This window comes from Phyllopteryx taeniolatus, chromosome 13 (assembly GCF_024500385.1).
Source record: "Phyllopteryx taeniolatus isolate TA_2022b chromosome 13, UOR_Ptae_1.2, whole genome shotgun sequence".
NCBI classification, from domain to species: Eukaryota; Metazoa; Chordata; class Actinopteri; order Syngnathiformes; family Syngnathidae; genus Phyllopteryx; species Phyllopteryx taeniolatus.
In genome coordinates this window covers 27,009,807-27,033,166 of record NC_084514.1, presented here as the reverse complement: position 1 = coordinate 27,033,166, position 23,360 = coordinate 27,009,807, and the positions used below count along the sequence as shown (strand labels likewise).

The window sequence follows — 23,360 nt, the reverse complement described above, 5'->3', positions numbered from 1 at the left end:
TCAGATGTCACGCTAACCTTAATTGTGTCTTTGCTACTTTGGGCCGCTTCTTCAGTGGTCGCTAAGTCAGTTTGCTTCTTTCATTACTTGTACAGATTTATTGCTGCAACAGCAAACGTGGGTTTCGCCTCTCCTCAGAGACCTCAAACTTGACACACCCATCTTCGTTGGCGTGCTGGGTCCCAGCTTTTCTCTTCTCCTCTTCGTTGTTCGTGATGTTGACGTTGCCTGCTTTTCATTTGATCTTTCTGTGGCTTGCCGTGGCGGCCACTCTTTCAATCCTTCCTTCCTGCGCGCTGCGCAAGCTTAACTTTTGTCTCTCCTCGGTGTGGTGCCAACTCATTATTGCATTATTGTGGGCTTTTGTTATTGCGCCTCCGTGAAGCGCACTTCACAGCCATTTGTGGCCCCACGTAGCGAAAGGGGGGTCACACAAGCATCCGCCCACGATGCACCATGCACGAAACAAAGGATGGTCAACACAGTGAGACCGGAACGGTCAAGCAGGCCCAACTTCCGTGACAGCATCCTCGCTACGCCAAGAACTACACCAAGGCCGCCAACGCAGATGCTCAACCAAGGCACCAACAAAACCGAACGCGCTGCTCCGCCGCAAACCGATAACAAAACGACCGAAATAAAACGCATCCACAGTGCCCCCACCGGTGACCCTTGTAACCTTACTTCTATCGAGAGACGACTTCGAGAATTCCAGTCCAAAATCCCCACCACACGACAACACATGGCTAACGAAGTCACCAATTCCTGGTCACTGAGCAACACGCTCAGGGTAGCCATTTTAGTTCTCAACGTTTGCTGTGTAGCTTTAAACTCAACTAGACAGAACATAAGCAAACTACTGTCGGTGGTCCGAACTGAATATGCTCACACACAGATTGATAACATGTTGATGAACAACAGGCTATATGAAATTGCTCCTCTTCTAGACAACTTAGCAATAGATAAAATTCTCCCACATTTGGGACCCCTCGGCTTCATTAAAATTATTCGGTCTACGGCCCTGACAGGCCCCACTAGTTCGGCCCACCGCAGGTTTTTTCTTACAAGCTCCACAGCTCTGCATGTCAATCCTGAGTTCCGAGGAAAAACCTTCATTTTCGCTCGCTCAATCAGCAACGCCCTCAAAGATGCCACTTTGCATATTGAGGATGTCACTCAGTACCACGCAGTTACGACAGCCAAATTGTGATTCCTGTTTTTCAAATAGCACAAATTTGAATTTGACCCCAAAATGCCTGAACAAATTAAACTTGAAGGAACTCAGGAAATTGACATGACCAACGCTAAGACACCAGAACCCCTGTTTGCGCATTCCCAGTCCGCTACAGACTTTAACTTAGTGGCCCTAACCATCCTTGGTCACCACATCATTTTCAGCTTAGCCTACCTGCTCGACCAAAAGACCCAGAAGCTGCGGCACTGCTTAGAACAGCATTCCAATGCTTGCCTGAGGTCTTCCGTAGGAAAGGAAAAGCTGAACCCGAAATTGACCCAACTAAAATTGTGGAGGAGGCCCCCCCCCTCTTCCCGACCTGTGTCTCGCACCTCCTCGCTTCCTCTTATACTTAGGCTAAGGTTTCTCTCCTGTGTCAAGACTAGAACCCTGCCTTTCACCTCTTCTTTTTGTTTACTATTTGAGTACACACCTATCCATCCATCCATTTTCCTCCGCTTATCCGAGTTCAGGTCGCGGGGGCAGTAGCTTTAGCAGGAAAGCCCACACTTCCCTCTCCCTAGCCACTTCATCCAGCTCTTCTGGGGGGATCCCGAGGCGGTCCCTGGGTCGTCTGCGCCTATAAATTTTGTCCATAAAAGAACAAAACAGAATTGTTGAAAAAATAGGGCAGCCTCGTCGGAGTCCAACCCTCACTGGAAACGAGTCCGACTTACTGTGTGGAACAAACTCTGACACTGGGCATACGGGGAACGAACAGCCCGTATCAGGGGGTTCGGTACTCCATACTCCCAAAGCACCCCCCCCCCCCCCCCCCACAGGACTCCAGGTGTAGAGCTGGTCCACTGTTCCACAGCCAGGATGAAAACCACACTGCTCCTCCTGAATCTGAGATTCAACTTCCCGACGGACCCTTCTCTCCAGCACCCCTGAGTAGACCTTACCAGGGAGGCTGAGGAGTGTCTCCCCATTGACTCATAACATCCTGAGTCAAGGTCAACAGTGGTCCATCCCCACAATACACAGTGTTGATGGTGCACTGCTTCCCCCTCCTGAGATGGCGGATGGTGGACCAGAGTTTCCTCGAAGCCATCTGGAAGTCGTTCTCCATGGCCTTACCGAACATCTCCCATGCCCAATTTCTTGCCTCAGCGACCATCAAAGCTCCATTCCGCTTGGCCACCCGGTACCCATCAGCTGCCTCAATAGTCCCACAGGCCAAATACCCCCGATAGGACTCCTTCCTCAGCTTGACGGCATCCCTCACCACTGGTGTCCACCAACGGGTTCGGGGATTGCCGCCACGAGAGGCACCGACCACCTTACGGCCGCAGCTCTAGTCGGCTGCCTCAGCAAAGGAGGCACGGAACATGGTCCACTCGGACTCAATGTCCACCCCCATCCCCTAGGGCGTGGGTGAAGTTCTGCCGGAGGTGGGAGTTGAAACTCCTTCTGACAGGGGATTCTGCCAGATGTTCCCAGCAGACCCTCCCAATACGTTTGGGCCTGCCAGGTCGGACCGGCATCTTCCCCCACCATCGGAGCAAACTCACCACCAGGTGGTGATCAGTTGACAGCTCCGCCCCTCTCTTCACCAGAGTGTCCAAGAAATGCGGCTGCAAGTCCGATAACATGACCACAAAGTCAATCATCGAACTGCGACCTTGGGTGTCCTGGTGCCAAGTGCATGTATGGACACCCATATGCTTGAACATGGTGTTTGTTATGGATAATCCGTGAGGAGCACAGAAGTCCAAGCACCCACTCCAACTTCTGTTTGGTCCCTAGGCACAAACAGCAGTCAGGACCCCCCCCCCCCCCCCCCCCCACCCAAACGTGGAGGGAGGCTACCCTCTCGTCCACCTGGGGGGAACCCCAATGTACACCGAGCCGGGGGGCAATAAGTATACCCACACCTGCTCGGCGCAGCTCACCGTGGGCAAATCCAGAGTGGAAGAGAGTACAACCCCTGTCAAGAGGACCAGAGTCCAACCCGTGTGTGGAGGTGAGCCTGACTATATCTTGCCGAAACTTCTCAAACTCACACACCAACTCAGGCTCCTTCCCTGCCGGAGAGGTGACATTCCACATCCCTAGAGCTAGCTTCTGTAGCCGGGGATTGGATTGCAAGGTCCCTGCCTTCGGCCAACGCCCAGCTCACATTGCACCCAACCCCAGGTGGTGAGCCCAGGGCAAGGGGGACCCACGTTACCCTTTCGGGGTCTGCCTGGCCGGGCTCCATGGGTGCAGGCCTGGCCACCGGGTGCTAACCTTCGAGCCCCACCTCCAGGCCTGGCTCCAGAGGGGGGCCCCAGTGACCCGCGTCCGGCCAAGGGGTCATGACCGTGTCAGGCTGAAAGTGTGCAGATTGGTTTTCGCCTAATTAGCTGCCTTTGAAATAGATTCCGATAGCAGTGTTGCAAGTCTACTGGGCACTGCCCCTCTAATAATGCAAGTGTAACACCTGCGTCTGGCGCGGTGTTATAGAATTTTAAACAATGGCAGCATAATCAATTAGCCCAGTAGGCTCGCGACACAGTTGAATGTTGTAATGGAAGATAAACTGGGTTTGTCATGAACTGTTTTGGTCACCAGCCTCTGTGGCCACCAGACACAATTTTCGAATGTAAGTTTTCCCCATCCAAGTGCATCAGTGAACTGGGGTCTTTGGTGCTGTGCAAACTTTCTCATTCGTCAATGGGGTGGGGGGGGGGGTCTTGTTGGGGTGGGGTGCGAGGTCAAGATTTGGCTGCTGAGTGAAGCCCCATATCCGAAATGCACCACCCACTACTGGCTTTACTGATTTTCATTGTTCCTGTGACAGTGACAATAAAGTTCTATTCGATTCTATTCTATTCTATTCTATTGTGTTGCATTGCATAGTGACGTAATGTCAAGCTGGGTGACAATTTGGCGCCAGTTTATGTCACTGTCCAGTCTTGTTTTTGACGGATTTGGTCAATCCCATGAGCCGCCTGAGTCGTCATGGTAATGAAAATCATGCTCGTGTTGGCACGAACTGCAGTTGAGGGGGACAAATTTTCAGTGGCTCATTTACATAAGAAAGTATTGACCCCTAAAAACAGGCTGATTTCAACCAGGGTCTAACATACCTAATGGTATATTTACAAGTTAGACTGAAGAAGTCAGTCACCTACCAATCACTCACCTCAAACCACGTAAGCGATGTGACCTATACTGTTTCATGCTTTCATTTTTTTTCACATTGCATTTCAGGTGGGTATTTGTTTATGAAAAGGCTTACCAAGTGAGGGACACAGCAATTGAATCTTCAGTGATGACAAAAGTAAAAGGTTTTGGAGTCCACAATGACAAAGTCATGGATGTTGCAGACTATGTCACGCCAACACAGGTATGAAAAATTATATTGCTGACATTCTGTGGCATACTATACGTTGGTGATGTTCTCGTATATTTGTTTAGGGAGCTTCTGTCTTCTGCATCATTACCAAATTGATAACAACGGAAAACCAAGTCCAAGGCCACTGTCCAGAGGTCAGCCCCTGTCAATATCATGATTGCAAAACAGTAAAGCACAATTATGTCTCTCTCTCCCTCTCCTTCTTGCTCTCGTTCATCCTCACAAGGCCTTCTGTTCTTCCTATATGATTGGGGCTGGTAAAAACGGGTCACCGGGTTAATTGTTCGATGGAGGAGGCCAGTTTTGCAATTAGAATAGTAATGGGGAATGGAGCACCTGACTTTCTTGCATGCATGGAAAAAATAGTCATGTGGTGCTATCAGTAGAGGTCTGCAGTTCCAACACTGAGGACAATACGATATGTATCACTTTACACTGCCAACAATAATACATTGCAGATGTGTTTTCACAGGTCACAATGTCATACAATTCAATAAGTTTACGATATAATACGATAATTCATTTAGGATACAATATGAGGAGAGAATTGGATACAACACAATATAAGATAATGCAGCGCAAAAACTATTGACGTGCTAATTGGAACTGTACAAAGGGCTTGCAGTTTTTTCTCTGTTTTTACTTTTAAAGCAGACATTTAACAATGATGACGAAAAGGTTAACTTTCATATGTGCAAATAAACTGTATATACAGTACCAGTCGAAATTTTTTATGCACTTTTTTGTTGAATAGATTAAGTGGTGCTACTTCCTCAATGACACTTGCAATAGTCCCTGATTTCGCAGAGATTTGAGAGAGCCTTGACGAAATTTGACCACTGACAGCAGAATTATTTTGAGATGCAACTAAGGATGAAAAGATGTCAATGTAATTAAAAGACGTCTACATCCACTGTAATAAAACATATCTTTAAAAGATAGAAGAAAGAAAATAGTTTTGAGTTTTAAGTGATGCGCCTCAAACCGGAAAATTACATTTCTGTAGTAATTGCATGTGAAAGCTGAACAGCTGACACTTAACTGAAGAGCTTAATCCAGACGCCGTCTACAGACGCCATCCCACAGTCTTGCATCTCATGTTTACAGTGGCTCCCCGCAGCCATTGTCTTCCTCGACATCTGGTCTCTGCTGGATCAGTATCCACCCTGCTGGGAGCTTTCATGCATCACACCCCCACACCCTTATCTGATTTACATGTTATCTTCCCTGCAATAAACTCCCTTGGTCACCCCCAGACTTTTCACACCCTGAAACTTTATATCACCTTCAAAAGATAACTGGAAGCTCCCCACACTTTGTACCAAACATGGCAATTTGAGGTAACAGTTAAAAGGGGACAGAACTCTAGGACAAGCTGTTCATCCATTGAAAAGGAAGACTCAGTAGTCTTGACTCGGCTGAATTCCAGCATGCTGTAAAAACTTGGTTGTATGATTCTGATAATTTGATTGATACAAAATTGGATTTATTTCTTGGTCTGATCTTTGACTCGTTCCGCGAGCTTATCAACAAAAGAACCAAAGAAACTACAATACCGATTAAGATTTTACATCATGCCCTGTGGTCCATTACCAAATGAGAATTGATGATATGGTAACAGTTGATATGTGAACATACACCAAGATGCAACATGAGTAGCACAACCGTGATGGCCACCCAATAAGGATTTTACATCATGACCTGTGGATGGGTACAATTTGAAATCAGTATTATAAAAATGCTAACATGCTCACAATTGGAAAGCTGGAATATGGCAAGATAGCAAATCCGAATACAGAAAGCCATAGGATGTTTGAGATAAGGATGTTTCCATCCATCCATTTTACCATTTATCCTCATTAAGGTCACGGGTGTGCTGCAGGCTATCCCAGCTGACTTTGGGCGAGAGGCAGGATACACCCTGAACTGGTTGCCAGGCAATCACAGATACCTTTTTATACAGGGATAATTTTTCTGTGCAGCAGGGAGTTTGGTGTACTCCCTTTGTAGTAAATTATATTGTGATGGATATGTATTGGAAAATGCAGTCAGACAGTGAAAAAAGATAAAAAGAGACAAAAAAAAAACCTGACACAAAAAGTCTGAGAACAGCAGTATAAAACTATGACTATTGTAACTCATCTCAACGATCAATATAACACTTTAACAAAAACCGCAGCTGTAACAAAGTACTGTTCATAAAAGATAAGACAATTCATCCATCCATCCATCCATCAATTTTCTATCGCTCATCCAAGGTCGGGTCACGCGGGCAGTAGCTTTAGCAGGGACGCCCAGACTTCCCTCTCCCCAGCCACTTCATCCAGCTCTTCCGGGGGGATCCCGAGGCGTTCTAAGGCCAGCCGAAAGACGTAGTCTCTCCAGCGTGTCCTGGGTCGTCCTCGGGGTCTCCTCCCGGTGGGACGTCCCTGGAACACCTCACCGGGGAGGTGTCTGGGAGGCATCCAAATCAGCCACCTCATCTGGCTCCTCTCAATGTGGAGGAGAAGCAACTCTGAGATCCTTCCGGATGACCGAGCTTCTCACCCTATCTCTGATGGAGAGCCCGGACACCCTGCGGAGGAAACTCATTTCGGCCGCTTGTATCTTGTTCTTTCGGTCACAGCTCGTGACCATAGGTGACGGAAGGAATATAGATCGACCGGTAAATTAAGAGCTTTGCATTTCGGCTTAGCTCCTTCTTTACCGGAACGATATAAAGTCTGCATCACTCCAGACGCTGCACCGATCCGCCTGTCGATCTCCCGTTCCATTCTTCCCTCACTCGTGAACAAGACCCCAAGATACTTGAACTCCTCCACTTGGGGCAGGATCTCATCCCCGACCTGGAGAGGGCACGCCAGCCTTTTCCGACTGAAGATCATGGTCTCAGATTTGGAGGTGGTGATTCTCATACCAGCCTCTTCACACTAAGCTGAGAACTGCTCCAGTGAGAGTTGGAGATCATGGCTTGGTGAAGCCAACAGAACCACATAATCTGCAAAAAGCAGAGATTTATTACTGAGGCCACCAAACCAGACCCCCTCTACGCCTTGGCTGCGCCTTGAAATTCTGTCCATAAAAGTTATGAACAGAATCGGTGACAAAGGGCAGCCTTGGCGGAGTCCAACCCTCACCGGAAACAATTACGACTTACTGCCGGATATGCGGACCAAACTCAGACTCCGGTCGTACAGGGACCGAACGGCCCGTATCAGGGGATTCGGTACCCTATACTCCCGAAGCATCCCCCACAGGACCCCCGAGGGATATGGTCAAACGCCTTCTCCAAGTCCACAAAACACGTGTAGACTGGTTGGGCGAACTCCCAACACCCTCGAGGACCCTGCCGAGGGTGTAGAGCTGGTCCACTGTTCCACGGCCAGGACGAAAACCACACTGCTCCTCCTGAATCTGGGATTTGACTTCCCGACGGACGCTCCTCTCCAGCACCCCTCAATAGACCTTACCAGGGAGGCTGAGGAGTGTGATCCCCCTGGAGTTGGAACATACCCTCCGGTCCCCCTTCTTAAAAAGGGGTACCACCACCCCAGTCTGCCAATCCAGAGGCACTGTCCCCGATGTCCATGCGATGTTGCAGAGGCGTGTCAACCAGGACAGCCCCACAACATCCAGAGCCTTTAGGAACTCTGGGCGAATCTCATCCACCCCGAGGAGCTTTTTAACCACCTCGGTGACCTCAACCCCAGAGATAGGAGAGCCCAAATCAGAGAACCCAGACTCTGCTTCCTCATGGGAAGGCGTGTCGGTGGAATTGAGGAGGTCTTCGAAGTATTCTCCCCACCCGCTCACAACGTCCCGAGTCGCGGTCAGCTGCGCCCCATCCCCACTATACACAGGGTTGATGGTGCACTGCTCCCCCCTCCTGAGACGCCGGATGGTGGACCAAAAAGCGGCTCAGAAAATGGATGGATGGATGGATGGATAATTAAAATATACATGCGCTCCTTTTACATTTACCTTACAGGAGGTGCAGAGTTTTAGTCTCCCTTGTTGCACGTGTTGTTTATTTTTAGGTAGTTGTTAGTTATTCCCTCGTAGTAGAAGACATTATTTGAGTTCATCCAAATCCTTTTATTTTATTAATGCTCACTAACTGGCGCTTTATTTATTTAAGCACCGTGAGTGAGTGTCGTGTTGTGATGAATGAGCTGCCTTGTTGTCGCTCATTAGTTAGTGACCAGTTTCTGCTATTGCATTTTCCTCAGTGACAGTGGTGATGCACTGCTTGATGGACCTCCATCCTGGTGATTTGGGGCCAGTGGCTCCAGGCAAGACCCTAGGCCTTAGCAGTGAGACGGTTAACTTAGTGTTTGCTAGGGCCCTGCACTGCTGCCTGTCTGTGTTGCCGTCCAGTTACACAACCCTTGCCTAAACAGCTGCAGCTACATTCGGCTGCAGGACGTATGCTGCAGAAAGTGCTTGCAGGTCCTGGGAAGTACCTCTCTGGTTGGCGGGGGTTTCTTGTCACCTCATCAAGGAGCCCCCGGCCGCAGGAAGTGCTTCTCACTCCCATGAAATGCTCTTGAAGGCGGGGCTTGCTCCTCACATTGTGACCATCCATCCTCAATCCATTCCTTGTCTTCTGTCAATCACGCTATGAAGTCCTCAAACCTTTGGAGTGTGGTCACCATCTGCAATCCCCATTCTGACACCAGTGTGGTGATGGGATGTCGTGAACATGAGAAAGACACACTCTGTCATGAACGGAGCAGAGCAAAGGACCCAAAATGCACGACTCCAAAACAGATGTACAGTTTTCAAAAAAGAGAAGTTTAATAAATGAGCAGAGTTCGGTATACACGCAGGCAATCCGAAAAAGGCTACAGTATCCAAAAAACGTGAGGCAAAGAGGCAAGGTCAAAAATCAGAACAGGGTCTAGTCTTACTTTGAGTCGGTGATGTGGAAACAAGGAATGCTGGAACGTGACAACAAGGTACAGCGACCAGAAAGAATGAGACAGGAGGTTAAATGCATGGGGTAATTAGGGTAAACGAGGCACAGGTGCGGAAGATGCTCTCAGGATAAGGTGTTTACGAGACAGGGGGAAGACAACAACCCTAAAACACACCCATGACACACTGTGGCTTTGCTGGAGAGCTTTACTTCAAAGAAGCGGTATTAAGAATCCGACAAGCGTTCCTGGCAAGACACGCCCCGCTGCAACATGATTGGCTCCCGCATCGCGAGAAGGGCAGGCTACGCAGATGTAACAAGATGACCATCCCAAAAGTATCAAATTTGAATGGAATAAAAACAAGTTGGTTATGGTTAAGTTTAGGGCTAGTGTTGGGGCTAAGGCGGTTTAGGATGGGTTAAGGTTAGGATAAGGAGGATTAGGGTTAGTGGGATTCATATTATTGCTGCCACAGTTAAATCTACTGACATCTTTTCCCGTCAGGAAACAGTAGGGTGTGTTCTACCGGGATACAGCAGCCAATCATAGGGCAGCGACATGTGTCCTGGAGCCAATAATATTGTAGGAGGGCGTGTCGTGCCAGGAACGCGCATGGGAGTCCTTTTTTTTTGGTCCTGTTCAGCTGTTAGGTCAAGTAGAATGTATTATCTTTATCCCTTTCATCCCAGAACAGTTCTATTGGGCCACAGTCGAGTTTTTAAACTGCCACTGTGGTTCTTTGTATTCTGATGGAAAATTTATTGCAAATTTGTTTCACAGTTTTAAAGGGGAGTGACAGAAAAAAGACAGTGTAAAGGTAACTAAATAATATAGGAAGAGAAGACGACAAAAGACAAGACACCAACTGTAAAAAAGATGAGTAAAATAAATCAAATGCCTAGGACAATGATAGATTACTTTTGTTATATTGGGCAGTAGTGCTACACCCTGTGAAGGAATGATACGACAATTTAGGACAGGACTGGACAGAACAAGGACAGGTGGGGAAACATGCAGGTCAGAGGTAGTGGACCCGGCTGTAAAACTGAAGTGTGGTGGGAGTGGCTATATAAATTCTAAACCTCTATAGAAACAGAGTGCAAGTGAGGGGATACCCAGGAAGTTCGCATCGTGATGAATACTGTATTTATAGCAATGAGTGGCTCCACACCAAGCAAATAAGTCCCAGGTGTGTGTGTCTATGGACACATGCAAGGGAATAGACACCGTCTTAAAGCCCACAGGGGCTGAAGACCCCACCCCACCAACCTGAGAAGTGTGGGTCGGGCCCAGAGCATCTAGGGACCTAGGGTGCTCCACCGGCTCCAGCAAGGCGCCCCAACACTGGCCAACCAGAGGAGGCTGCAGGGGCCCAACACCACCCAGCAAACCACCATTCCCTCTGTTGGCCCACGTGCCCTGCCAGCGCCACCCCACCCCTAGGAGAGTGAGGTGCCCCCCACCAACGCTAGTCCCCACACAGCCAGATGGTGAGATGGTGGAAAGAAGGGCAGATAGGGGTGCCTAACAAGGGAACGATAAGGGGTCACCCCAGAGAGCAGCCACTGACGCCCCCACCACAAGCACCCGCCCAGCCAGAAGGACACCCCAGAAGCACCACCATGAGCCCAGTGAAAACCCACCTCCTCCCCGTTACTATGACTGCCATTAAAAGAAAAAAGGGGATGAGTGTGTGTAATGTATTAAAACACTTGGGGGGCAGGCAGGGCGGAGGAGCAAATGATCTAGACTGGGAAACAGCACTGATGTACTGAATCCTGGTCCAACACCCGCAGCACTGATGTACTGAATCCTGGTAAAACACCCGCATCATCCTGACCCCACATCAACCTCCCCAAGAAGTCCTGATTATGTGTGTATGCCCAGATGTGACTAATGAAAAAATATTTACAGTTAATGGTGTGTGTGTGTGTGCTAAGTGAGTGATTTAAGAAGCATGGTGGGAAAACAACAGGGAGAGAAGACCGCCACACCCAGCCCCGCAGTATGGGCCCCTGGAACCTCCCCCATTTCCAGCCAGCACCCGCTACACGCCACAGAGTGCAGAAAGTGGACCCACCCCCAGACCAGGCAGCGACAAAACCGCACAGCAGGCACATGGCCAGGATAGAACCCCCTGCCCCCGTGCGAGGAAGCAGGCCTGAGAAGTAACAGTGGGCGCCATCACCCCCCACTGGCGGCCGGAACGGGGAACCGAGGCGCCCATGAGTGTGTCCACCACCAGCGCACACCCGGAGGCCAGCCCAGTCATCCATACCTCCTTATCAAAGACCAGGAAGGAATAAAGAAAATCTCACCCCCACAGACGCCGGCACCACAATCATAGGGGCAAGAAGATCGCCAATCCATGTATCTGTCCTTTAATTGTGCAAATCAGTTTAAAATGTGAGCAAAAGTAGGTAAAATGTATAAATAAATACATAAATAAGAGGGGAAAAAATAAACAACAACAACAACAAAGAATACAGAAGACAAAACTTTACTTTCCATTTACATCACAATGTTGTTATTGTCAGATGGCACTCTACTCAGGCAGAGGAATAAAATATCTAGGTTCAGCATGTTGAAGAAGGGTGAGAAGCTATCTGTGTAATTATGAAATAGATAATTTTTGTATTTTTAGCATATATTTTTTCTAATGTAATACAGGTATATTCTGTGATGAAATTTAACCAGGTGCTAATAATGATAGATTATATATTTTTCCAGTGTGGTAAAATTGTTTACTTGGCGATAGCTAACGCAACAAGTATTGATTGTGAATATTTTTTGGGGAGTTAGATTATGTTTTATTCACCAAGTACACAGAATCTTGGGGAAAGTAGAATCCCTCAGTTCAAAATATAGGAGAGTTTCTGCATAACCAAAGTCCAAAAGCATTGAATAGGTGTGCATTCCCATATAGCACGAAAATAGGTGTCTGGAGTATTTTTAATGCATTGCGTGCATATATTAGATGACGAGAATCCCATTTTACACATAGTGTATTAAGTAAAGTGTGTTCCATGGACGGCGGCACGGTGGCCGACTGGTTAGAGCGTCAGCCTCACAGTTCTGAGGTGCGGGGTTCAATCCCCGTCCCCGCCTGTGTGGAGTTTGCATGTTCTCCCCGTGCCTGCGTGGGTTTTCTCCGGGCACTCCGGTTTCCTCCCACATCCCAAAAACATGCATTAATTGGAGACTCTAACTTGCCCGTAGGCATGACTGTGAGTGCGAATGGTTGTTAGTTTCTATGTGCCCTGCGATTGGCTGGCAACCAGTTCAGGGTGTACCCCGCCTCCTGCCCGATGACAGCTGGGATAGGCTCCAGCACGCCCGTGACCCTAGTGAGGAGAAGCGGCTCAGAAAATGGATGGATGTTCCATGGACCACTTAATGTTGTATTAGAGGGAAATTTGTATTTTTTGTCATCCTAAACGTATTATTTAAACGTTACATATCTACATCCAGTAATTACAGTCAGCAGACATAGGAGAGGCTTCCTCCCATTTAGTGATTGGTAAGTGCATTGATTTTGTACTAGAGATTAATAGATGAACTTTTGAGAGTTTTTTTTTGTTCTTTGTGGGAGAATCTTCACTATTGGTTGGAGGGTGCTCTGACATGTTGGGGTTCTATTTTTTTATTGCTGTTTTTAATTTATTGTATTGAAGGAATTTGAAATTCTTGGAACAATTCATCACGTGTCATAAAAATGTTATTCTTAAATAGTGGTTTTAGGTGGTCAATTCCACATTGTTCCCATGTGCTAAAATAAACGGGTATGAAGTTGATTTAAAAATTGAGATTGAGATTGTGCCAGACTGGCGGCACGGTGGCCGACTGGTTAGGGCGTCAGCCTCACAGTTCTAAGGACCCGGGTTCAATCCCCGGCCCCGCCTGTGTGGAGTTTGCATGTTCTCCCCGTGCCTGCGTGGGTTTTCTCCGGGCACTCCGGTTTCCTCCCACATCCCAAAAACATGCATGAATTGGAGACTCTAAATTGCCCGTAGGCATGACTGTGAGTGCGAATGGTTGTTTGTTCCTATGTGCCCTGCGATTGGCTGGCAACCAGTTCAGGGTGTACCCCGCCTCCTGCCCGATGACATTTGGAATAGGCTCCAGCACGCCCGCGACCCTAGTGAGGAGAAGCGGCTCAGAAAATGGATGGATGGATGGATGGAGATTGTGCCAGACTGGGAGAGCAAACTGGGGATAATTGAAGTTCTGTAGCTTCTCAGCTTTTCCACCAAGCTGTTAAGGTGAATGCGATTATTGGGTTCCTGAAACAGTTATAGCGTTTGAGTCTTGTAGAAATAAATGGGAGTTTTGAGAGTTTAATGTTATTGTAGTCTATCTGTTCCAATTTTACCCAAGAATGATGCTCCTCATTGTGGTGCATCCATAAGAGGAGGTATTGTAATTGGTAAGGTAAATAATAGGGTTTAAATTTGGGAGCATTTAGGCCTCCCTCTTGTTTACTTTTCTAAAGAGTGGATAAACATTCTATTTTTCTTATTCTTCGGATAAAATATTATTATGGGAGAATCTAAAATTTTTAACCATTTTAATGTGGGTTTAAATGGAATAATTGAGAATAAATAGTTTATATGAGGTAAGGTGTTCATTTTTACTGTAGCTATTCTTTCCAAGCGTGATATCGGTAAATTATTCCAGCATTTTAAGTGAGATGAGATTTATTCCAGAAGTGGTGTGTAATGAGTTTTGGTGAAATATTAATACCTAAATACTTAATTTTTCCTATAGGACTGGAGCAATCTGGGATTTGATCCGCTGTTAAGGAGTAGTGTCAATTTTGTCCAATTGATAGAGTAATCTGATAATTGTGAAAATGTCTTGATTAGATTGAAAAAGGCTTCAAGAGATGATTAGGGTTTTTGTAAATAAAATCTGTATATTTAAGACTAGCACTCTGACGCATCGCGGTTGCAAGTGGTTCGATGAATATTGCAAATAGCATTGGTGAAAGTGGGCATCCTTGTCCTCTTTGTAGAGTAAAACTTTGTGATGTGATCCCATTCGTGGTCACTGTCGCTTTTGGCGAGTTGTATAATGCTGCTATTCAATGTACTATAAATGAGTCTCCCAAGCCAAATTTGCAAAGTACTGGAAACAGGAAAGACCAGTTAACTTTACCAAAAGCTTTCTCTGTCAAGTGACATCATGATTGCTTTTAGATTTTTACGCTGTGACATGCTTATTAAATTTAATAGATGTCTGACAATATTTGTGGACCTTTAATGAAACCTGTCTGGTCATTGTGGATTATCGACGGGAGTACCTTTTCAAGTCTCGCTGGAAGGGCTTTCGAGATAATCTTGATATCTACATTAATCAGTGATAAGGGCAAATAATTAGCCGGTTTTAGTTGTAGTTTGATCGTACCTGTTGTTGTGGCGACTAATTTGACTTTATCTTTTATCTCCTTGACTGTTCTGAAAAATAGAGGTACTTGTATTGACCAGAAACGTTTAATAAATTTGACCGAAATTCTGTCCGGGCCAGGCACTCTTCCTGATTGCATATTTTTAATGCACAATGTAATTCTGTGATAGTTAAAGGAGGGTCAAGACTGTCTTTAGTTTCTGTGTTTAATTGAAGAATGTTTAGATCATTAATAAAAGTTTCAATTTCTTTTTGACCTGGGTTGTTCTAAGTTGCATATAGGCTGCAATAATAAAAGTCAAATATTTCATTTATTTCTAGCAGTGACTGTTGCACAGTTGCTGTTTGAATCTTGAATGGCTGTGATTAATGATTTTTCTTTATTGCATTGAAGTTGGTTTGCAAGAAATTGGTCAGATTTGAAAGATTTTTAGATTTTATTTATTTTTTTTAAATTGTACTCAGTTGGTGAATCTTGTAGAAAAACCTATTTTTGATATGATATCTAATTGACTTTGAGTTGTCTTTTGAAGTTGGTTTCTGAGCATATCTGTCAGTTTCATTGCATATTCTTCCGAGATGTTTAATTCTTTCCTCAATTTCATTTTGTAATTTTAGTTCTTGTTTTTTCTTGTACGAAGAGTATGATATGATTCAACCTCTCATTACAGATTTGTCGGTTTCCCAAAGCAGAGATGGGGATATGGTTGAGCATTCACTGAATTTCAAAAGTCATCTCATTCCTTCATCACAAATTTTAATCAAGAGGTTTCAAAGTGGCATGTTGGTGGAGGTACCCGACTTGACTAAATTTTTAGAGCCATTTTGGTAGAGGTACCAGATTTGACACAATATTTAAGTCAAGAGAAATCTGTGCTTGGTCACTGATGTTTGAGAGGGGAAATAAATTAGGGGGAAAGAGCAGTATACCGATGAAAATAATGTGTACTCTCTTATTTATGCTATGCTATTTATGCTAGATTTTAGCAATCTACGACGAGATTAAGAGTAAGTTAAAGTCGTCTTCCATGATAATTGCAGAATGGGCTGACAAGTTAATCAAGTGAAATTAGCGTGAAGAAAAAGGCCTGCGTGGGTTTTCTCTGGGCACTCCGGTTTCCTCCCACATTCCAAAAACATGCATAATAGGTTGATTGAAGACTTTATATTGCCTGTAGGTGTGAATGTGAGTGTCAATGGTTTTGATTGATTTATATTATACTTTTGGTTTTTGATCTAATTTAGTTTAGTTTATTTGTTTATATGTGCCCTGCGATTGGCTGGCGACCAGTTCAGGGTGTACCCCGCCTCTCGCCTGAAGATAGCTGGGATAGGCTCCAGCACACCCGTGACCCAAGTGAGGATGAGTGGTGCAGAAAATGGATGGATGGATGTTTAAATTTAGCCATGATCGGACGTGGTCAGTTTCCTGGACAGGGTCCTTCTAATCAATGAACAGGGTGAAAGGTAATCTCGTCGACTGTATCTTGTTGTATCTTGAGTGGGGATATCATGAACTTTGTAACCTGCGCCTCAGGGTTTTCCAGTGCATTTTCCGGAATGCCCTAGAAAATTAGATTGTCGCGCATGCTTCTTCGTTGCATGTCCAGCATGGTTCCTTTCATGATTTTATTTTTGGCATTTATTTATTTTTTATTTTTGGCATTCTCCGTGACAGACTGGCTAGCGTTGATGTAACTGTCAGTGAGATTATCAAATGGTTACCTGCTAGTTATGGCTATTAGTGAATCTGGTGAAGAAGGAAAAAAAGAGGTGAAAAAAACCCTTTCTGAAATACTCAAAAACATAAAATTGTTCTGCATGCTTCAAGCTCAAACTGGAACAATACTCATATTTTGGAGCTTTTTAAGCTGCTCAAGCTCTTTAAGTCCCAAGGTCTTAGAGAGCTCAGTATTTGTTAGCCTGAACCATTTCATACCAATCACAGGATGTATGGGCAACTAGTCCGCATCCTCTTTTGAATGGATGCATTGAAAATTGGCTCAAATGAACAAGCAAGCTACACAGAAAGAGAGAGTTCAGAATACAGACATTATCAACCGCGAGGTAAATGTGCTAACCACTACCGACTGTGCAGTGATGCCGGTAAGGCGTGACTCCAAAATTCCGCCATTTTGAGTAACGAACAAAGTAACGCATTACTTTCCCCGGGATAGTAATCAGACGACAGTTACCGTATTTTCGCGACCATAAAGCCCACTGTATTAAAAGGCGCAGTCTCAGTTACGGGGTCTATTTCTGTATTTAACACATACATAAGGTGCACCGTATTATTGGGCGCAGGTATGGTAAAACATACGCTAGCTTAAAACATATGGTAGCATGCATGCACTCTAAAACATACGCCCCGTTGTGTGTATCGCACCCGTGCTGGTCCCCTTCTTCTCTACAGTGTGGTTCACCGGGAAAAAGTGAGGGGCACCTCGTCCATGTTGGTGATGTGGTTGGGCTGGATGTGTTTGTCGGCAATCTTTTTACTGCAATAGGAGCGGAAGATGGCCAGGTTTTCCTTGTTATCCGCCGGAAGTTGCTGCGCCACAGTAGTCCTTGCCCGGATGGATAGATGGCGCCGTTTCATAAAACGAAAGCACCAAGACGGACCTCCTTGAAAATGTTCGATTTTAATTTCTTCTGCAAGCGTTATTGCCCTCAGTCGAATGGTGACTGTAGAGATGCTTCTCCCAGCTGCTCTTTGATCATTAATCCATTGCTTGAGTTGGTCTTCCAACTCAGGCCACCTCGCCTTGTTTCCGCAGAAACTCAGCTTCGTCTTCTTGACTTGGCAAAGCTCGTTTTCCTGCTTCCTCCACTTGCGAACCATGGATTCGTTGATCTTGAATCCTCTCGCGGCTGCTCAATTCCCATGTTCCTCCGCGAAACTGACAGCTTGCAGTTTAAACTGTGCTTCGTAAACGTGTCTCTTCGTAGGTGCCATTTTCGGGGGTCCTTAGCCAAACCGATGTTGTTTTGCACAATGCACATACCGGCACTATATACCAACCGGGGGCGTGCCCTTAGCGTCCTCTTTCACGTGCACCCTTCCTCCTTTAACGGCCGCATGCTGTCCTCACCCCTCCTGGAAGCCATCACCTTATCGTGGTGGAGGGGTTTGTGTGTCCCAATGATCCTAGGAGCTAAGTTGTCTGGGGCTTCACGCCCCTGATAGGGTCACCCATGGCGAACAGGTCCTAGGTGAGGGACCAGACAAAGCACGGCTAAAAGACCCCTATGATGAAAACTATAAATGGATCTAGGTTTCCCTTGCCCGGACACGGGTCACCAGGGCCCCCCTCTGGAGCCAGGCCTGGAGGTGGGGCTCGAAGGCGAGCACCTAGTGGCCGGTCCTGCACCCATGGGGCCCGGCCGGGCACAGTCCGAAAGGGTAATGTGGGTCCCCCTTCCCATGGGCTCACCACCTGTGGGAGGGGCCATAGAGGTCGGGTGCAGTGCGAGCTGGGTGGTGGCCGAAGGCGGGCACCTTGGCGATCCGATCCCCGGCTACAGAAGCTGGCTCTAGGGATGTGGAATGTCACCTCTCTGGCAGGGAAGGAGCCCGAGCTGGTGTGTGAGGTCGAGAAGTTCCGACTAGATAGAGTCGGACTCGCCTCCACACACAGCTTGGACTCTGGTACCAGTCCTCTCGAGAGGGATTGGACTCTCTTCCACTCTGGAGTTGCCTACGGTGAGAGGCGCCGAGTAGGTGTGGGTATACTTATTGGCCCCCGGCTCGGCGCCTGTACGTTGGGGTTCACCCCGGTGGACGAGAGTGTAGCCTCCCTCTGCCTTCGGGTGGGGGGGACGGGTCCTGACTGTTGTTTCTGCCTATGCACCAAACAGCAGTTCAGAGTACCCACCCTTTTTGGAGCTGGGGACTCCATCGTTCTGCTGGGGGACTTCAATGCTCATGTGGGCAATGAGAGTGAGACCTGGAAAGGCGTGTTTGGGACGAACCCCCTCCCCCGATCAGAACCCGAGCGGTGTTCTGTTATTGGATTTCTGTGCTCATCACGGGTTGTCCATAATGAACACCATGTTCAAGCATAAGGGTGTCCACACGTGCATTTGGCACCAGGACACCCAAGGTCGCAGTTCAATGATCGACTTTGTGGTCGTGTCATTGGACTTGTGGTGGACACCAACGGTGAGGGATCAAGCTGAAGAAGGAGTCCTATCGGGCCTTTTTGGCCTGTGGGACTTCTGAGGCAGCTGATGGGTACCGGCTGGCCAAGCAGAATGCAGCTTTGGTGGTCGCTGAAGCAAAAACTCTGGTATGGGAGGAGTTCATTGAGGCCATGGAGAAAGACTTCCGGACGGCTTCGAGGAAATTCTGGTCCACCATCCGGCGACTCAGGAGAGGGAAGCAGTGCACCATCAACACTGTGTATAGTGGGGATGGGGGACGGCTGAGCTCGACTCGGGACGTTGTGAGCTTCGAAGACCTCCTCAATTCCACCGACATGGCTTCACATGAGGAAGCAGAGTCTGGGTTCTCGGAGGCGGGCTCTCCTATCTCTGGGGTTGAGGTCACCGAGGTGGTTAAAAAGCTCCTCGGTGCAAGGCCCCAGTGGTGGAGGGTTAGCCTCCCTCGTAAGGTATATTCAGGGGTGCTGGAGAGGAGGGTCCGTCGGGAAGTCGAATCTCAGATTCAGGAGGAGCAGTGTGGTTTTCGTCCTGGGCGTGGAACAGTGGACCAGCTCGTCACCCTTGGCAGGGTCCTCGAGGGTGCATGGGAGTACGCCCAACCAGTCTACATGTGTTTTGTGGACTTGGAGAAGGCATTCGACCGTGTCCCTTGGGGGTCCTGTGGGGGATCCTTCGGGAGTATGGGGTACCGAACCCCCTGATATGGGCTATTCGGTCCCAGTATGACCGGAGTCAGAGTTTGGTCCGCATATCCGGCAGTAAGTCGGACTCGTTCCCGGTGAGGGTTGGACTCCGCCAAGGCTGCCCTTTGTCATCGATTCTGTTCATAACTTTTATGGACAGAATTTCAAGGCACAGCCGAGGCGTAGAGGGGGTCCGGTTTGGTGGCCTCAGTATTGCATCTCTGCTTTTTGCAGATAATATGGTTCTGATGGCTTCATCAAGCCGTGATCGCCAACTCTCACTGGAGCAGTTCGCAGCTGAAACCAAATCTGAAACCATAGTTCTCCAGGTCAGGGATGAGATCCTGCCCCAAGTGAAGGAGTTCAAGTATCTTGGGGTCTTGTTCACGAGTGAGTGAAGAATGGAACGGCAGATCGACAGGCGGATCGGTGCAGCGTCTGCAGTGATGCAGATATCGATCTGTTGTGGTAAAGAATGAGCTAAGCCGAAAAGCGAATCTCTCGATTTACCGGTCGATCTATGTTCCTACCCTCCCCTATGGTCACGAGCTGTGGGTCGTGAGCGAAAGAACAAGATCCCGGACACAAGCGGCCAAAATGAGTTTCCTCCACAGGGTGTCCGTGCTCTCCCTTAGAGATAGGGTTAGAACCTCGGTCATCCGGGAGGATCTCAGAGTAGAGAGATCCTCCACATCGAGAGAGGCCAGATGAGGTGGCTGGGGCATCTGATTTGTTTGCCTCCTGGACGCCTCCTTGGTGAGGTGTTCCGGGCACGTCCCACCGGGAGGAGAACCCAGGGACGACCCAGGACACGCTGGAGTGACTACATCCTTCGGCTGGCCTGGGAACGCCTCGGGATCCCCCCGGAAGAGCTGGATGAAGTGGCTGGGGAGAGGAAAGTCTGGGCGTCCCTACTAAAGCTACTGCCCCCGCAACCCGACCTCGGCTCAGCGGTAGAAAATGGATGGATGGAAGCTGTCCTCAGTCATGTCCGCCTTTCCTCTATATAAGCACCGTGTCAGCAGGAAATGCTCCCTGTCAGTCAAGCGGAGCGCTCATCAAAGTCACACAAGAACATTTACAGATTTTGGAAATCGGTGCACACATAAGGCGCGCCGCATTGTAAGGTGCCCAGTCCATTTTGGAGAAAATGTAAGACTTTTAAGTGCAGCTTATGGCCATGAAAATACGGTATTTTTTCAAACCAGAAATAGTTGCTTTTGAGTCATCAATGAAGTACTGATTTGTGACTGGTGACTTGGAAAAACCGCAGTCCAGCAATTCAATAGCATTTAACTGTTCACGCAGACTGCTGATTTCTCAATAAGTGGCAGAAAGCGATTAGGAGGTGATTGTTGATTCTACAATGCACAGTGAGGGTGCAGTCCCATAAAAGCGCAAAAAAAATGCACGATTTCACTATCGCCACTTTATTTTTATTTTCCTTTGTAAAATGTGTATTTGATTGTTGTTACTTTTTTGTTTATCCTAAGAATACCGTTGTATTGGCGTATTAAGTGCGCAATGCATTGTGGGTTAATTATTCATAGTGCGTGGTCATAAATCGGTTATGGTCATGGAGGTTAAGGACTGACTCACTGAAAGACTTACACTACTTAAATAATATTTACAATGAAAAGTAGGTATGCCCCCAATATCAAACCGGCACTACATTTTACATTTATGTACACGCACACAGAAGCCCACGCACACACACGCAAGCACACGCACACACACGCACACACCCACTCACCCACCCACCCACACCCACACACACACACAGTTGCCTTCATGGACCACAAACGGCATCCATCTATCTATCTATCAGTTAAGACTCTTGTGTGCTGAGAATGGTGTGCTTGTTTACATGTAGGTACTTACTATACTGTGTTGGCATTTCAAGTCTGCACTAAGTTTCTCATTTAATGTGGCTTCAACTACACTAATATTTTAAGTTATTGGTTCATGTTGATGACATCATTCTGTAATTTGTGTGGCGTACATTAGCAAGTAATGGGTACGGTAAATGCTTTTTTTGTACTGTGGATAATATTCCTGCCACTTGGCAGCTGCTGAAAGTAACTAAAATGTTACTTTTTTCTAACTTACCTTTGGAATCAAGTAATCAGTAAAGTAAATAAGTTACTTTTTCAAGGTAACTGTGGCAACACTGTGTAGCGTACACGGGTTAAATACAAATTTAATTAATTTAGGAGAAAAGAATGAGCTGGAAGTGACGCCTGCTACTGGATGGTTTTTGATCTATCCATCCATCCATCCATCTTCTGAGCCGCTTCTCCTCACTAGGGTCGCGGGCGTGCTGGAGCCTATCCCAGCTGTCATCGGGCAGGAGGCGGGGTACACCCTGAACTGGTTGCCAGCCAATCGCAGGGCACATAGAAACAAACAACCATTCGCACACGCAGTCATGCCTACGGGCAATTTAGAGTCTCCAATTAATGCATGTTTTTGGGATGTGGGAGGAAACCGGAGTGCCCGGAGAAAACCCACGCAGGCACGGGGAGAACATGCAAACTCCACACAGGAGGGGACGGGGATTGAACCCCGCACCTCAGAACTACGAGGCTGACGCTCTAACCAGTCGGCCACCGTGCCGCGGTTTTTGATCTAATTTATTGAAATTTGCAACTCTCTATGGTCATAAACTCCCCATTTACCAATCAATCTACATTCCTACCTTCACCTACCTGTATGGTCATGAGCTGTGGGTCGTGACCGAAAGAACAAAATTGTGGATACAATAAGCCAAAATGAGTTTCCTCTGTAGGGTGTCTGCGCTCTCTCTTAGAGATAGGGTAAGAACCGCAGTCATCCAAGAGGGACTCCGAGTAGAGCCACTGCTCCAAATTGAGAGGAGAGAGATGAGGTGGCTTTGGCATCTGGTTAAGATTCCCTCTGGAGACCTCCCTGATGAGGTGTTCTGGCCATGTCCCACCGTGAGGAGGCCTCAGGGATGACCCAGAACACGCTGGAGGGACTATATCTCCTAGCTGGCTTGTGAATGCCTCGGAAGCTCCCCGAGCTGGACCATTTGGCTGGGGAGAGGGAAATCTGTGTTGCCCCGCTTAAGCTGCAGCTTCCGCGACCCGACCCCGGATAAGAAGAAGAAAGTGAATGGCTGGATAAACTCTTCTATGGTGGTAGAGAGTAGTAGGGGGTGCATGATCACAATCTAGCCCTCAGGGGTTTAGAAAAACATTTGTAGACTTTGTGGTGTATGGATTTGGTCCAAAAAAAATGTTAATAGATGTTATCTCCCTGTACTTTCTTTTCTTGTCCTTTCTCTGTATAGGGATCTACCCACCTCATATTTCGCATATCTTCACTTCTACTATAAGGCACACCACTGGGTTATTGACCTTGCTTCCTCCACTTTGCCTTTGTATTGGATTCATTGTGTTGCTTTTCTACACGTATTAGTTACACTAAACATGAAGGGTGCTTGATGGCTTTGAATCTTTTTTAGCGGAAAAACATTCATCTTGTCACATTTTTGCTACAAAGTTAAAGGGGAAAAAATACAATGTGACATAGATGTCTAAAAAACATTTGCTATAACTCAAAGAAATCCATCCATCCATCCATTGTCC

The 23,360-nt window shown here is 47.1% G+C and overlaps 1 protein-coding gene across 3 annotated transcripts in view; it reads left to right on the top strand.

The window, feature by feature from the left end:
• The window catches only part of LOC133488257 (P2X purinoceptor 3-like), a 115,661-nt gene that overhangs the window by 2,969 nt on the left and 89,332 nt on the right, over positions 1-23,360 (top strand). For all 3 annotated transcript variants that reach the window (XM_061795898.1, XM_061795899.1, XM_061795900.1), the window contains exons 2-3: positions 4,433-4,568; positions 4,640-4,711. In XM_061795898.1, coding sequence (XP_061651882.1) covers positions 4,433-4,568; positions 4,640-4,711 — 208 coding nt within the window. The remainder of the gene's footprint in view (positions 1-4,432; positions 4,569-4,639; positions 4,712-23,360) is intronic.